The sequence below is a fragment of the Colias croceus genome, chromosome 15 (genome assembly GCF_905220415.1).
Source record: "Colias croceus chromosome 15, ilColCroc2.1".
In the NCBI taxonomy this organism is placed as follows: domain Eukaryota; kingdom Metazoa; phylum Arthropoda; class Insecta; order Lepidoptera; family Pieridae; genus Colias; species Colias croceus.
This window is the reverse complement of record NC_059551.1, coordinates 9,002,509-9,020,884: the sequence shown is the minus strand read 5'-3', so window position 1 is coordinate 9,020,884 and position 18,376 is coordinate 9,002,509. Positions and strand designations below refer to the sequence as shown.

Below are 18,376 nucleotides of genomic sequence, written 5' to 3'. Positions count from 1 at the left end.
AACATGGACAGTTAATCTTCAGATGGAATTGATAAAATTTATCGAAATATACATAATATCAATATATTTAATAAGTTCAATGCCCTGGAGATATGTTATACATTAACGTTAAATTAATATAATATGTTTTTGAGTAACTTTCGAAATATACATATCATAATATAGGTATCAGTATCGAATAGTAATATATTTTATAATCTCGTTTTTTTGAGTATTAAATACAAAACTCTACTTATACTTATAGTAATAATAATATATGTAATAATATGACGTTGTAATTATATTTTTTTCAATAGGAAAAGCCACGCGGTAAAATTTCTACAAAATGGCGCTCCTTCTACGTCTTGTGATATTATTTTTGAATTATTGGTTTATTGTATTTATAACAATAAATAAGTGAAATATTTCCAAAATTCAAGTTAATTTGAGAGTTAGTAATAGTTTAAAACCGATTAAATACCATTACTTACACTAATATTATACAGAAGAAATGTTTGATTATGAATTTAAATGAATAACCTCCGAAACTATTGGACTGCTGGGAAAAATTATTTAAACACCAAATAGTTAGTTACATTATTCTGTATATAGCCTATGTCGCTATCTTATATTGTATAAACAATGTACCGGGTTAACCCGGACAAAGCCGGGGCGAAATTATAATAGTCGCTCTTGTATGAATAACATTACGATTGCATGCGAAGTAGCGCCATCTATTGAAAATTATATACATACACAAATTTCTTATTGAGTAAAAATGGCATAATATATCGTAGAATTATGAACAAATTACATTAAAACCTCTGTCATTCTATAGGAAAATATAAAAGCACTCTTGATAATAAAGAAATACTTTGGTAGCGAAATACATAATTATCAAAAATAGCATAATTAAATCTATGAAGATTATCGAATTAAATAGATAATCTGATTTTTTTGGTCAATTACATTTTATATATAATATCGATGAAAACATACTTTGAACTATTCTATATTCATCAGAATATACATAAAAATAGTTTATTTATTCTTATAATGTACGTATTTTGGTTTAAGATTTGGCTTATTTTTTACATACTTGTTAAACCTTAACCCTTAATTCGACGCCGTGCAGTATACTTCGCGTTGAATAAAAAAAAATCTGCCTAAAAAACTAGACCTTATAACTTGAACTAAGATGGCATAATCGAATCCTTAACTATCTAACTACGTTGTCAAAAATCGGTGAGGCACACACTTCGACGGGAATCGAGCAGTCACCGGCGAGATGGTGGGAAGAAGCAACGTGGTGCGCAGGCTCTCGGTAAGTTGCACTTTATTCATTTTTTACGGCTTATTTTTTTCGTAGTATCATTGAAAGTTCCAGATAAAATACACATAAAGCTACTTATAATATATTTATTGTCTTACTGTGATTTGTTTCGTTTTTACAAGACCCACTACCTGAATGTCCAGTATTCTTCCCCTTATCAAAGTTATAGAAAACTATATACAAAATTATATGTCCAGTATTGTTCTCGTTGTCGACTTATTAGAAAATTAACTTTTGTTGTTTATTATAATACTATATTAGGGATCCGCATGTAATATGTTTTGAATTTTACTATTTTTGTCTTTTTTAGAACTTCATGTCAAGAGGACAACGCTTAGTAGCATTGGTACCGCCTGAATATGCTCCTTCAGATATAGACACTGATTCTGAACCTGATGAGGATATTGCTATTCATAATAAAACTGAAGATTTGTCCTCCTCATCCTGCCCTCCCATTGACTCAAGCTTACAGCGCATGAATTTATTAGACAGTTCCGAAAATGATACACAAGATTTAACCAAGTCGTAGATAACGATAAAAAGATCGTCATTGTAAAATGGTTCGATAATAAGGTTGTAACTTTGGCCTGTTCTTATGCAGATGCTTACCCTGTTCAAGAAGTCAAGAGATGGAGCAAAGAACAGAAAAGAAAACTTGGTGTCACATGTCCCCAATTAGTCAGCTACTACAATCAACATATGGGAGGCGTTGATCTGTGCGACATGTTGATAGCTCTTTATTGAATATCTTTCAAGAGCCGTCGTTGGTACATGAACATCTTTGGCCAAATGTTAGACATATCGGTTAACAATGCTTGGCTGCTCTACAAGAGAGAATGCAACATGAAGAGCCTGAAAAACATAAACCTAAAAAAGTTTAGACAGAGGTTGGCAGTTGAATTGTGGCAAAAGGGAAGATCGGTTGAGACGGAACCCCCAAACCCTGTACCGAAAAAAGCTCTGATCCAAAACCCAAGTGCACCGAGGACCCCAGTTTCTGTACGTTATGATGGATACAACCACTGGCCTGAATATATCACTTATGGACGTTGTAAGTTCTGCAAGAACAATAAAACGAACATGCAGTGTTCCAAATGCAAACAGAGGTTGTGCTTAGTGACCATAAGAAATTGCTTTTATAATTTTCATAATAAGTACTTAGATAGATAAAATAATGATTAACAATCTACATCGATATATTTTTTGATACTCATTTTTATAACTGATACTGATTATTTTAACTAAATGTTGATTATTATAAAGACTGCATAGATTACCTATTATTATGTTCAAAACATAATTGTGATTTTTATAATTTATAAGATTTAAGAGTTACAGAGTATTTAAGCGTAAAACGATGTAACTTTGAGACTTAATTTACCAAAATATATTGAATAATATTCTATTGAACCTCTGGTTTTTATATTCTACCTTTTTGACAATGAGAAATATACTACACATGATTCAAGTGCATCAATTTGTTGTAAACTTGATATGGTCCAGTATATAGGACATAGGTTTTTCAGGAACCTGAAAACAATAGATTTTTTTTTGTATTTTTTTTAGGGTCCTAGATAAGCTAAGAACTGAAATTAGTAACACAGATACAAATTTAATTACAAAAAAAATCTGTCGAATTAAGGGTTAATCTCGCCCATACCCGAGTAATATAATAATAATAATTGACATTGGCAATATTATTTTACTATTTGTTATGAAATATTTAGAAAATTTTGAAAACTTTAATCCAAAGAATTTAATTTTTTTGGTTTTAAGAGGGAAGCGCTTGACCACGGTAAGCTGTGTTCTATAAATAACAGTGCATTTAAATCAAAGGAGCAAATGCTCATTCTAACCCCACTATGAGAAATTATTTTAGTATGAACAGGCGTAGAGCATTCTTTCATTTTAGTTTAGGTATAGATCACGAAAGAAGCACTTGCTCGAGCTCTAGCTCCATGTTCGTTTGATGTAAATGCACCGTTTGATGAAGCGTGCTTGCCTAAAATGTATCCTCAACTCTTCCTTCTGTCTTTGATAATAGAAGTTTCCTGTACTTTGATTAATATTCCCGTCGACAGTAATAGCCCAAGGATCTACACTTCTGGCAGAGATGCTGTGGATGTATCTTCGACTGGTCGCTGACGTCCAACCCGTCGGGTTTCTCGAGAGGCCTCTGGAATTTGGGAACATTAATTAGTATTAATTTCATGGTCGCGTAGCAAAGTATGGGATGAATTCGCATTATAAATGACTATTGATTTATTTGGTTTTATGAAGATAACCTTATATTGTACCTTTGTTTGATGGTGAATCTGTAATTTTTAAACTAATTATTGATGTAAGTTCTTCTTTTCTTTTCTTATTGCTTATGGTTTCAAAAAGACATATACAAAAAGACGGACAGTATGTTTTCAACATAGCCTTAAAATTTATGTAATATCTGATAACGTGAGGCAAAAAGCTATATCAACTATAATCAGACCCTCAATTGAGTTGAGTCGTCTTACTCCATGACGTGACGGTATTGCCATGAAGCGACCTTGAAATTTTGCTCTCAACGCGCCTAAATAAGTTTCCATAAACAAATCAAGCATTTTTATATGTATGCATGTTTACCTGTTTATGTGGGAACACGTTGATCCGGCACTTGATGCACTCCTGTCCATTATTGGCCCAGCTGTTCCCGCTCATCCACTTGCGCTTGCATTTAGGGCATTTGTACTCGCCGAAGCAGCGCTTCTTGCCCTGGTACGGGGTTAGGCCTTCGCCTTTCGGACGGGCCTGGAAATTTTTATAAATAATATTATGTAAATGTGAAAAGCTTGTGTTTAAAAAACCTCTCCTCGAAACCCATTATCGGTAATTATAATCTAAAAATCCACCCCATATCATTAATTTTGCCTACGGGTGAACTATAACTAGTGCATGAAAAACTCTTGGCTAATCACATCGAATTTAGCTGATGTGACCGAAATTCGGCGGCCTCTACCTCTGTTATGAATCTATGGTAAACATAACATTCTATTCTCATTGTATTGCAATGTTTTCGGTAAACACGTCAATAATTGTTTATGCGTTTATTATTTATAGGCGTTTGTCTAATTTAATAACAGTTGTTTGTATTCTAAAATGGTTCTACTATATAGTTTCTATAATATAAGTTAAATCTGACAGTTACTGTCCTTGGCTTGAGTTACTCAGGTATCATAGTACCTATACCCAAGTAACTCAATAAATCTATACTAATATTATAAAGCTGAAGAGTTTGTTTGTTTGTTTGAACGCGCTAATCTCAGGAACTAGGTACTGAGTACTGGTCCGATTTGATAAATTCTTTCGGTGTTCGATAGCTCATTTATCGAGGCTATAATATATCATCACGCTACGACCTACAGGAGTGGAGCCACGGGGATAAACCGCGCGGAGCAGCTAGTACATAATATTTAGACTCAATATTTAAAAAAACCTTAATTATTATTAATGTTAATTTTGTACCATTAAAATATATGTAGTTCCAAATGAGTTCCAAGAAAAAATGTTGTAGAAATTATTGTGATATCTGTTATAGGTACCTATGTTGTTTATCTAAATGAAAGTTCCTTATTTATTCCTTGTTACAAATTACATATTATTGTTATATAACGGGTCCCGCGAAGAAAGTAAACCACTTCAGTTTAGAATTATTTAGTCTAATCGCATTCAAACGTTTCAATGTACGATAGGAATCAAACAAAGAGTATTATTTTAAGTTTACACCGTAAACCTGAACTCGAAGCAATAAATTATAGTCGACACTTGAACCTCTCAGAAAATTGGAGAGCCCATAAATTACTATTTTAACCACATTTTAACGATACAAAATTAAACGATCGTTCTACGGGCATAGATTAAAAATGTTAGTCATTTTTTGGCGGGAAGTTTGACAGTTTGACATTTGAATTTTGAATTACAGAAGTGGTGATATTTTATGGCTGGTTTACACAGTGCGAGCTAGCGTACGAGTAAGCCTTCCGAGTAGCTGCACTGCAGTAACTCGCACTATTTGGACGTAACTTACTAGTAACTCGTACGTGCGAGTTGGTCAGTAGCTCGCATCCGAGTTACTTCAACATTTTTTGTTTTCACTCGCCTGCTCGCCCGGCAGCAACTCGCACATGACAGCGGCTCGTGCGTCGCTCGCATCGTTTGGACGCGTTCGGCAGTAGCTGTCATAGAGCGTATCACCGTTTTTTTTTATTAAAACAAGTTCACTCGACATCGCGACACGACTCGGACTGAGCAGTAGCTAGGTGTGGTGTAGACAGCAAAGGCGAGCCGAGCTACTGACGTACGAGTAGACAAACCGAGTAGCTGTCTACTGGCCAGGCAGCAGCACGCACTGTGTAAACGAGCCTTTATTCAGCGTAGACCGTACTTTTCTTATTTTAATCACCTACCTATTCTATCAACACTTACGTTCTACGGGCATAGATTAAAAATGTTAGTCATTTTTTGGCGGGAAGTTTGACAGTTTAACATTTGAATTACATTGGAATTACAGAAGTGGTGATATTTTATTCAGCGTACTTTTCTTATTTTAATCACCTACCTATTCTATCAACACTTACGTCAAAATGTATTGAATACATTTTAACGTATTGAATACATTTTAATGTATTCAATACATATTTCAATTTTCAGCACTTGTAGCATTCACTGTTATGACTTTATCCTTGGGCCTCTTAAAGATTGAAGTAGGTACTTATAAGGTTACAAACAAGTAGGGTTTAGCTCTAGCTACAGTTGCTTGAATAAATTATTATTAAAAGTTTAAGATAGTTCGTAGAGCTAGGTTTTTATAGCACTATTTTTCATTGCCCTCGCGAATGTTATTCTAAGTCTTTAGATGTTCTTTATTTCATTGGATTTTGACAGTGTGTCTGTCAGTCTGTCCGTCTGTCTTGGTAGTAAACAATTAAGATCAAGCGTGATCTTGACACACAGTTCCATTAAAAATTCCTTTGAATAGAAAAATATGTAAAAATCAAGAAGGTAAAAATAAAACGTATTTGGCAAGCTGCCTGCTGGATCTAAAGCGCGGAAATAGAAAACCTATTTGGTGATAAATTGATAAATAATTTGACGAAATTGTGGTACTAAACTGTTTATGCTCTTGTTTTCTATTTTACAGATATTAAACGTGTTTTTATTAAATTGAGAATACATAGCAACAAATATCTCCATAATATATGAAAGTATGTACGTGTACCTACTTATGCGTGTGTAAAAAAGTCTTTCTAAAGACGTACGTGAAACTGTAACTTACTACCCATCACGTGATCGCTTTCAGGCAAAGCATTTTTTCATCAATTCTAGCGTAAAAATCTTAACTATCACTAACATTTTTATGCTAGTGCTAATTCTAGCATAACCTGTGAGCATAACAATGTTAGTTATCACTGATAACTACTTAACATTGTTATATGTACTTATCACTAACACTCTTATGCTAGAATTGTTGAAGAGGCTGGTGCTTCTCTTGCTCACCTGTGGACAATCTCCAATATAGTGTCCTTTCTTGAAGCACAAGTGGCACATGTAGGCCGGGGGCGGAGGACGAGGTGGTCGCCGCAGGGACAGGGCCGCTAGTTGCTCCGCTAGTGAGCTGGTGTCGTCTGCTGGCGGCTGGGCAGTCCCGGTAGCCGCTGTGGGCAGCGGACCCCATACTGAGCCGGGTACCCACTGAAATGAGATAAATTATAGGTAGTGACATCTAGTTGGAAAGTAGGGAAACGTGATTTGGAAAGATGACCTTTTTGAATAAGAGGAAAAATAAAGATCTTAAAAAGGTATGGCGCGGTGCGGGTATCATAATGAATCGAAAATAATACATCTTATTTGACAACGCTATCTAGTCTATAACTAGAGCTAAAGAAGATTAAAAATAAGGATCGAAAAAAATTGTTAATAAAGTTACAATTACTACGAGTATTTCCAGAAATTTGGGCATTTAGTACTCATATTAGATTGTGTGATATTACATGTTCTCTAAGACTCGTACTCCAATACAATTATAATATTTTCGCGTCCAACGGAATGTTATCTATTAAAATAATTTTTACAACGACCTCATCTCACCGAGATGCTCTAATTAATTTCACAGATCAACGCGATATAAATATAACAGCTGTACGATGCTTTGGTCATACGCATGTGTTACATGGATTAGAATGCGTAATGGTAGTAGTTTCATCCGCTAAGAATTATACAAGACTTGCTTTCCACCCGCGGCTTCGCTCGTGTTTTCAAAGAAAAACCCACATGGTTCCTCAAACCTATCCTGTGTTAACCCAAGTTAAAATCTATATGTGTGCTAAATTTAATTGTAATCGGTTCAGTAGTATTTGCGTGAAAGAGTAACAAACATACACACACATCCATCCTCACAAACTTTCGCATTTATAATATTAGTAGGGCTAGTAGGATAGACAAATAGTTTTAAGAGCAGAGAAGAAAGTGGAAATAAACAAAAATATGTAGAATTTAGTCATATAAATATATGTATACCTAACTGGATTTTGATGTAAATGTGGTATACCGTTTATCAGAAATAATAAGATTTGCGGTATAAAAATATGTAAAGTAAAAAATACTTTATTGCACAATGCGTACAAAACTAACAATTTACAAAAATAACGACTAAGTAATAAAATTTAAAATTTGGCGATACATTATGGTCACATAATATATTATGTTTTAATTCATGGGCTATAATTATTATTAAAGATTCCTATTGAATTTTTTTATGGAAATATGCCTTTTTAAATATGTGACGTTTTCCGTTCAAAGATTGAAGAATTTTGTAATTTCCGTTCGTTTCCGTTAGCTTCCCGTAAAGACGCTTGATGTGTGATTAAGGTAAACGCAGGTATTAACGACCCCTCTAAGGCAATTTCAAAATCAACCATATTTTTTAAGTATACTGGTTCTTCTAAAGATTTATAATTTCATTTTATATGCTAGTGTTATGTATAAAAAATGTATTAATTGAAGCAAATACATTCTAATAAAGGATTATCTTGTAAAAAATAATTTACAATGTGACTTAGTCGATTGTTGCTATTACCGACCCATAAAAACGGCTGTGAAGCTATTAACGATTTTTATGCAGCTATTCCCGATCGTATGTGTGAGGAAGCCTTTTTCCAGCAATGGAATGTATAGAAGCTAGTGATGATGATGATTACCGATCTTAATAAAATTTAAAATTTAAAATTTAATCTTAATAATTTTTTAATTAATCAACATAATACTATTAATATATTTACATATATTAAATTAAGGATTTCAAACTCTAGGATATTTCGTTATGCTATTTGATTGATTGCTTCGGCGAGTTGTGTTTCACTGAATACTTTTCGCCGCTTTCGTGGCTCCATATTTCTGGAAAAAATATATCTAATTATATGTTTTATGTTAATTTAACCTAAAAAAAATATAATTTTTAATAGGCACCTATTATGTCATAAAAGTAATAAAAATATATTTGCACGCTCAATTAGGAGCGGAATGTTTAAGGATCAATATTATCTGTATATACAAACATCTTTATTCTACATTCTGCAAATAAAGCAATTTGAATTTGAATTTGTAGATGAGAAACTAAACAATCTATATTCGATCGGTAATAGCTTCCTATAGTTGCTATTGCCGACCCACATGGGTCGGTATTAAAGTATGTAAGTATAAACCTAAATTGTATTACCGACCCATAAAAAAATGGTTATTTTAATTCATTTGACCATCAGACTATAAAATAGATTATAATTGATTAATGTCATACAAAATATGAACAAATGCATATTGTTTAAACAAAAAAAAAACAATGATTTACTACTGTAACTATTCGATAGGGATCCTCGAAAATATCATAACTTTGTATAAATTGACAACGCTAAAAGACACAACACTAGACAAAAAAGTTTAGTCGCTAATAGATTTTTATGAAGACTCATAGCTTAGATTTAAACTGGTCCATAAAACCACTTGTGTTAGTGTGATATAATAACATAAAAGAAAATAAAACAAAAAGTTACGTTGCTGCCATTGCCGACTTACGGGTCGTTGATACCTGCCACGACTTAAACTGGTGAAGCTAACACCGTCCCATTTTAATTTTAAGTTTTATCGTTTCAAATTACTTTTTATTAATAAAATGTTGTAAGAAATGAAAAGTTGACACTTAAATGCATTGACATTTAGTAATATAAATTAAAGTATAAATGTCATTTATTTGTAAATGTCTTAAAAAGATACTCACAGTACTTACCCGAAGGAACAACGGAACAGTACGATACGTCCTGCTTCCACGCTACCCCGCAGCAACTTACGCATTTTAACTCTTTTTTGCTCAGTTACTCACTCTAACGTTAAAGTATACGATGCTCAATTAATACATTCGTGTATAACTTTGCCTACCTATAGCTAGAATAGTTCTGGAAACGTTTAAATTTCGAATTACTTTTATAGGTCGGTAATACCTTCAGATTTTCGATGGGTCGTTGATAGCTGCGTTTACCCTAATCGATTTATTTCTGGTTTTTCGTTGAAGAACAGTTGGTCAGGATAATAGGTGACGTTTTGACCCATTTAATTTTCGTATATGTGGGTGATATTTGTAAGATTCGATTCGTCTTTTTTCACATCTTCTTCGATTTTTCAGTCATATGATTCTACCGCCGGTCTTTACTCTACATACATAATATATATATACATTCTTCTATCAAGATTGTTTATGAATTTGGTCTAATGTTTATATAATAAAACATACCTATATGTATGGAGTATGGACTGTGTGTTGGATGTAAAACTTTCCAATAGTCATTGACAAAGATTCGTTTTTAAAAATGCATGTTGTTGCAAACCTAAGTTAGACGTGCATATTAATCTATACCAATATTATAAAGAGGAAAGGTTTGTATTGTGGTTTGTATGTATATAATATGTATGTATGTATATGGTTTTCACGCATAAACTACAGAACCGATTATAATGAAATTTAGCACACTTAAAGAGGGTAACACATAGGATAGGTTTTATCCCGGAAATCCCACGGGAACGGGAACTATGCGGGTTTTCCTTTGAAAACGCGGGCGAAGACGCGGGCGAAAAGCTAGTTAATAATTATAACTAGAATAGTTTTACCCGCGGTTTTTCTAAGTTGTTTTGTTATTTCAGGTTTCTATCTGCATAACAAATTTCAGATGAACCATTGTTGAGAAGTTTATACGTGAAAAAACAACAAATATCTTTAGATCAGCAATTTTTCCATATTTATGTCAAACTTTCAGATTTATAATATTAGTAGGAGTTAGATAACTACCATAAAGTTTACGTTTCTGAACGTGAGATTATAAGTTATTAACGATAAATAAGAAGTTTGTAGATTGTTATATTTTCCAAAAATTCTGTAAGTTATGATTGGGTATGGAAATTATATACCGTAACATACAGCTATTCCGGTATTTTATAAAAACAATGTTAACCGTCGGGTTTTCCAAAATATCTGCATGTTAATACTTTTTGATACTAAGTATTATGGTTAGCTCGTGTTTTATATCCTATCCAACTAATATTATAAATGCGAAGGTTTTTTAGGATGAATGTATAATGTATGTCGTATGTGTATGTATGTTTGTAACTCTTACACGCAAATACTACTCAACCGATTACAATAAAATTTATGGATTGATACATAGAATAGGTTTTTCCCGGAAATCCCACGGGAACGGAAACTACGCGGGTATTTTAGAAAAGGCGGGCGAAGCCGCGGGCGAAACCTTGTAATAAGTTTTATCTACGAAAACCGAGTAACGTTCTATTAGCACAATGAAATTAACATCTTCAATCTAAAACTAAACCACTACTTTTCCCCATGAAGCCATTCATAAATACTTACTATTTTCTTTAATAATGCAAAACTCGAGAACTATTCTGCATTCACAATACTTTTTCATTACGTTTTTATTGTTTTTTGTCTACTATTTACTAAGTATAGTCAAAATATATTGTATCCATAAAGAGAACGCGTCCACAACATCAAGCATAGTTTCTTTTGCCGCCCCACTTTCATGGTCATTTATACAAAGTATCTAATTAACCAAACAGCTGAAATATTTAATTAAAACTAAACATAACCATCAGGTGTTATATATCAAGTGTTGAAGATCAAAAGCACGGGATGTTCACAGTGGTAACACGACGCTGATCAGCCATGTTATTGTTAACTTGGTTTGGGATCAAATTAAACTAACTCACATTCAACTCAAGCTAAAAAAAACTAATTTATTCTTATTTACCTACTGTTGATTTGAGAAAGATTAGGTTGCGGGTTCAACTTTACTATTATTTCTTACTAGCTGCGCTCCGCGGTTTCACCCGCATTACTCCGCTCCTGTTGGTCTTAGCGTGATGATATTATATAGCCTTATAGCCTTCGTCGATAAATGGGCTATCTAAGACCGAATTTTTTTTTCAAATCGGACCTGAGATTAGCGCGTTCAAATTTACAAACAAACAAACTCTTGAGCTCAGACCAATAAAAATTTATTGGTCTGAGCTCTTGAGTATAATAATATGTATTAGTAGGTATAGATATATTTCTGCTTTTAATGTTTATGCTTGAGTGGGCAACCGAGTTAGTGGTTCTTCTCATGGTAAGCGATCACCACCGCCCATGAACATTTGTAGAGGTAAAGCTTTTGCTAATACGTTATCGCTTTTAAAAAGTAAAGGATTAGAAAAGGATTGACCACGGAAATAAAGGAATGACCTGCAAAAGTGCTTCTAGAAGTCTAATTCAATAAATAAATGTTTGAGTTTGAAGTAAGAAAAAAAGTTACGGGCTACCTAAATCTACACGTAATTTTATAATGTAGAGTACTGTTAAGTGTAGAGTAAATACTTGTACTGGCTAAATTTAACCCATCTACTTATAACACGTAGTGTTACCACATGTCTATTACCTGACTGTGGAAGTACACCATTAGTAGAAGGTAATCGACCTTAGTAAGCAGGTATTTGCTTGTACACAATCTTTTAGTTTTTGTATGAAAATTATGCAGCGCCTCTAGCGGTTTATAGTGAAACTAAATTAGTAGTGAGTCTTGTTGTGTTATTTATGAAAGTTGACTGAAAGTTGAAACTTTTGCAATTAAATTACCTAATAAAATATAAGAAGGTATACATACTATCTTATAATCCAGGTTTAAAACTACCTGTTTACAAAATTGTTTACTAAAATATTTAAACTTATTAAATATCAGATTTATAATATGTACCTATATCTATATTTTTAAATTCAACAGACATAACAGACATAGCCAGCCATAGTATATTCCTAAATCGTAAATGGGGGGATATGTATTAAAAGAACGGTTTACGATAAACATTAGATTTAGTTTAATTACCACATTAATTTTATATTGTTAGTATTGCCTTTGTAAACAGATTTTCAGGAATTGTCCAAGAATTCGGGATCATCCAGATTTAAAAACAATATGCGTCAAATAAAAAAATAATAAAAAAATAATCTGAACTCACAGATTTCTTGATATAAAGTAGAAAAAAATCGTATTTAATTACTGAATATAGATATGTGTATTGTGTAGGTATAAATGTGTTTTAATTTTCATACGTGGTATGAACTTTCGACTTACGTAGATACATATTAATTTATAGGTACGTATTTATATAATAATATTATAAAGATGTAGAGTTTGTTTGTTTGTTTGATCGCGCTAAAATCAGGAAGAAAAAATTTATAAATAAACTTGTATAAAAACCTTCCGGAAAGTCCTTGTACTAACTAAAGTTTTCTATTTTTATCTGATTACGGCGAACCCAAAAGAGGGTAACGATTTTAGATTGTTTATATATTGTGTAAGTAATAAGTATGTTTGTGTATCTGTTCCAGCGTAAATACTAAACTAAGAACTTTCGCGTTATATGGTAGAGCTTTAAAAAGAAGTTGGACTACTTAGAATTAATTAAAAAGTTGACCAAAATTCTTTCACGATGAATGCTTTCCACACAACCGTATTCTATATATTATTACAGTCATTTCATATTTTACTAGCTGCGCTTAGCGGTTCTACCCGAATGGCTCCGCTCCTGTTAGTCTTAGCGAGATTATATTATATAGCCTATAGCCTTCCTCGATAAATGGGCTATTTAACACCGAAAGAATTTTTCAATCGGACCATTAGTTCCTGAGATTAGCGCGTTCTAACAAACAAACTCTTCAGCTTTATAATTTTAGTATAGATGCAGTAACTTGTGTGGTTCTTCAAAATACTTCAACATACATTATTTTAGATACTTTGACAAATGGAGCAACTGAAAATAATGTTATTTTTAACAATGTAAGACATAAAACACCTGTACCCCTGTAATTCATAGTACATTTCAATTTTAGTTGTGTTTTAGAATGCACGTGTTTCTGAATTGTTTTGTGTTTAAAAGTTAATTTATAATTAACGCTGTTGCACGCGGTAGTGTCTGTTAAATTAACTCTTCCGTTGTTTATAAAAATGGTTTTGTTTCATATTGTGTAATTTTGATTGTCAGTTGTTTTAAGTTTTATTAAAGTTCTAAATGTAGACTTTTCAGGGAATTTTCAGGATAAAAAGATGTATGAAATCATTTTATATCGCTATCTTATTTACTTTATCTATATCATAATATATCTTTTAGATTCAATGAATTACTTCAGAAATTCAGGTTACTTATTACGTTTTGTAAAAGTTGAAGGATATTTTTAATTCACACACCAAATAGTCTTATTCACACATTTAACTTCTGCCTTTCTGAAAAACTTGTTCCTAACTAGCTGTGCCCTGCGGTTTTACCCGCATTGCTCCGTTCCTGTTGGTCTTAGCGTACTGATATAGCATTTCTGCCTATGGCCTTCCTGGATAAATGGGCTATCTAACACCGAAATAATTTTTCAAATCGGACCAGTAGTTCCTGAGATTAGTGCGTTCAAACAAACAAACAAACGCTTCAGCTTTATAACATTAGTATAGACTAGCTTCCGCCCGAGACTCCGTCCGCGCGGATGACGGTCTTCGCGTGGTTGGTTTATCCATTCTGAGTAACTCTGACAATGACATCTTATAAATATCTATTGGACCCAAATACGGCTAGGCCTATAATAATACGCAACGTGTGTTCGCGGTTCTACAGAACAACGTCTATGGATAAAACTGAAAAATTAAGATTAATTTTTTTTCTACGTATTTTTCCAGGATTAAAATATATACCTATTATACGCCCAGGATAATAAGGTATAATTATACCAAGTTTCATCGAAATCGAACCGGTAGTTTTCACGTGATGTCTTCACATACAGACAGACAGACAGACAGACAGACAAAAATTTTTTTAATCACATTTGGGTTTGGTATCGATCCTGTAACACCCCCTGCTATTTATTTTTTCAATATTTTCAATGTACAGAATTGACCCTTCTACAGATTTATTAGATGTATAGATAGATGTAACGTCTATCTAAATCTGTAGAAAAGCTTGTTCGGTGATTGTGTGTCTAAAAAGCTTGTTCGGTCGTTATCTTATTTAATTTAATTAAAAAAATCACAATTAAATGGAATAGTTTTACAGAGCATGGTAGCGTAGACATCATACTTATAAAGCGAGTGGTCAGATGTTCAAAAACAATTAATTTGTGTGTCCGCCATGACCCAATTGACTGTATTTAAATTGATCAGCACGCATGCGCCCGTTATTACAATTATAGATTTTCCGATATAAATATTATGATTTAGATACTGAAAGATAAATTATGCCAAATATTGTTGTTTCAGAAAATAGTGTACAAGGATGCATGAAAATGAAACGTTTCATATTTTCAAACAAATAAGAAATTTAAATCTCATGCGTGTTTATGTATTACTAGCGGTCCGCCCCTGCTTTGCCCGTGGTACATGATTATGTTTTCTCTCCATCCTTGTTCTTCAAGGAAAATTATAAGAAATCGGTCCCGCCGTTCACGCGAGATTCAGTGACCAAGGGAAATAGGGATTTTTTTTTATACATATATAGAGGCTAGCTTTCCGCCCGCGGCTTCGCCCGCGTTGTCAGAGAAAAACCCGCATAGTTCCCGTTCCCGTGGGATTTCCGGGATTGCGTCATTTTCCCTTGATAAAAAGTAGCCTATGTCCTTTCTCGGGTATCAAAATATCTCCATACCAAATTTCAAATTGGTTCAGTAGTTTAGGCGTGATTGAGTAACAGACACACAGACAGACAGAGTTACTTTCGCATTTATAATATTAGTATGGATTTGCTTGAGATAATCCCCGTTTTCCAATTACAGCACTAAAGCGCATTATGCGGCATAATGCTAACGTTGAATGTTCCAACTACAGCAACGCTTCGCACAATCGAGCACAAATAAAAGTAATGCGCGTGAATTGATGCGTGCAATCGATGCCAACATTTGATATATTTTTTTTTCTGAAAAAACCTTCACATGTATTGATTATTGCATGATTAGTCTGAGGCCACTTGATATCATCCAATTTCGTTAGAATCCAAGTTATGACACGGCGAATGACTCGGAATGTTGATGAAATTGAAATATCAAATAAATTTGATATAGTCCGCGATGGTTCAGTATTTGCAATAAACCACAAAAATATTAAAAAGCTTATTTCAGCGCTGATGGGTTTCATCCCAAAGGTATTCTTGGGAATAAAAGCCGATGTTTCAAGTTCATCTACAAAAAAAGGTAAAAGTAATATATTATTATATAGTATATATAGTTTAAAACTCAAAAATATGAATTCTTAAAATACGTACTTATCAGATGATATGCAGTAGTTCGCGATAATCGAAAATTTTCTTTAAATTCAGCATCCGTCCAAGCTTTTACTACATTGAGATAATTTTCTACTCTTTGCTTTCGACAACCTGTCATCAAATATTTCATCAATGGCTCAAATAACTCATCTGATGCATTATCATATATATTTTCAATAAATATATCACTTGATAAGGAACTAATTGATTGATTTAAACTCTGAGTACTCGATAAATAGTCATCATCACTATCATCTGAGTAAGATGATTCAATTAAAAAGTATATAATTCTTTTAGAACTCATTTAAAAAAATTACTCAAAACAAAAAAAAATGTTATTGAAATAATCAAAATCCAAATTACTTAAAATAACCGTAGGTAAATAGTTTTCAACCAATTTACCTAAGTATAAACACATTAATGAGATTATTGCTAACTATGAATATTTTTTTTTTTAACAGTCAACACTGAACTTAGCGCAACCTGCTGGTGCATTTATTCACGTTCCAATTAAGCATCAGCATAATTCGGCATTGTGCGCCACTGAGTCGCATTATGCTCTGTAATTGGAAAACAGCCAATGATTTGTCGTGCTTGTTATATAATAATTTTAATTTTATCTAAGTCTATCGGTGATATGTGGGGATAAATGTTGAGAAGTTTTAGGAACCTCTGAATTCGTAAATATGTATGTTGTGGCCTAGTTCGTAATTTATGGAGAAACAATGTATGGTCTACAATCTACATGTAATAAGTAATTTGTTCATGTGATATTAATGCACCTATTTTCGTTTTTATCAAATTATAAAACTGTATACTGTACAATGTCTGGTATATTATGAAAATATATCAAATATTTAATGTCGTTTATGTAAAGTTTAATATTTAATTACATGAAAAAGTGGTTTCTAGCTGTATAAGTATCTAAATTTGTTAATTTATACATATATTTTATTTTATTGTTTTTATTATGTTTTAAAATCGAAAAAAAATCACCAAAATATTCCTTAATTCCAGTTATGTGTGAGTGTCAATGGTATAAAGTAATACATGTTTAAAAAGTACATAATATTACGTTTTTGATACCTATTTACATTTATCCATATTTCTAGTTTCGCTAATACATTGTCTCTTGTCTGGAAGAAATCTCTGCACGTGATAAGACCGCTTTCAGAAATGCGGACCTTATGAAGCATGTTTGTTATTTGTGTGACTACGCATAGCATGGAGTATTTATTATGTTTTTACTAGTCACATAAACTGATGTAAAAAACACATGTTATTAGACTATAAACGTATTCATATGTCTGTTATGGCACAGCTTTGGAATTGTCGAAAGCACTATAGTAATATTGTGTCGAAAGTTTCGCTTAATTTCGATAGAATTCATTAATAAGACAAACATTGTAACCGATTTAGGTTAATCCTGACAATACATATGGCTTTCTTAATATAATGGAACGTAAATGAATCAGAGTATTGGAAATATATAACCTATTTACACATGAAATCATATATATTTAGATCTTTACCATGAAATCGTATTTAGATATTTGGAAATGCGCATAACAATGTAACTAAGAGCATACCTGATCGTTCTGATCATGAGTCAGATATAGCCAGCCGAGCAGCGCCTGGGGGCAGCCCTCTGTCTTGCCGCACCATTGAGGCAAATCTCCGCCGAGGGCGGTTGGCGACATCGCCGCATCGGTCGGCACACTTATCGATAAACGTACAACACTAATCACTCGAAATTAGATAATTTAATCGAACTTGAATCGAAAATGTTTTCACGGCATGTGCGCCGGTCGGTCGGCTGGGTGAAGATTATTTTTGGATCGTGCGTTGTGCGGGATGCGCGCGCGCCGTCTAAACAGTGACTGTGGCCGCTCCTTGAGACGGGAGATATAGGGATTAGGGACGTGTTGCTGTTCGCTTGTCGAGTTCGTTGATCGGTGTTATTTAATTGACACAGTTAGAAATGTGACGTCAGTAATTTCTTTTTAATACATTATTTTTGTTCTATAAGTATTACACAATAAGAAGAATATATTTTTTACAAAAGACCAAAATGAATAAAAACAGGCGAAGTTTATTTAAGCTTAGGTATAACAACTTTGCAGAGCAGAATTCTATCAATATGAAACCTGGAATCAGGCCATCATTTCATGATGTAACCAATGAAAGTAGTATATGGAAAAA

The 18,376-nt window shown here is 33.1% G+C and overlaps 1 protein-coding gene across 1 annotated transcript; it reads right to left on the bottom strand.

Annotated features, from left to right (window-relative positions):
* Positions 1-2,955: 2,955 nt before the first annotated feature.
* Positions 2,956-18,136, bottom strand: LOC123697803 (zinc finger CCHC domain-containing protein 24-like). Its single transcript, XM_045644356.1, has 4 exons — positions 17,764-18,136; positions 6,842-7,036; positions 3,932-4,096; positions 2,956-3,488 (listed from the first exon to the last, which is right to left on the bottom strand). The coding sequence occupies exons 1-4, from the start codon at positions 17,872-17,874 to the stop codon at positions 3,375-3,377; spliced, it is 585 nt and encodes a 194-aa protein (XP_045500312.1). The 5' UTR covers positions 17,875-18,136; the 3' UTR covers positions 2,956-3,374.
* Between the last annotated feature and the right edge of the window lie 240 nt (positions 18,137-18,376).

Excerpts from the sequence above, each read along its gene's own strand:
- LOC123697803 (XM_045644356.1), bottom strand. The coding sequence starts at position 17,874 with ATGTCGCCAACCGCCCTCGGCGGAGATTTGCCTCAATGGTGCGGCAAG. Across the intron at positions 4,097-6,841 it reads ATATTGGAGATTGTCCACAG|GCCCGTCCGAAAGGCGAAGG; the intron begins GTGAGCAAGAGA and ends AAAAATTTCCAG. Across the intron at positions 3,489-3,931 it reads ACGTGTTCCCACATAAACAG|AGGCCTCTCGAGAAACCCGA; the intron begins GTAAACATGCAT and ends CCCAAATTCCAG.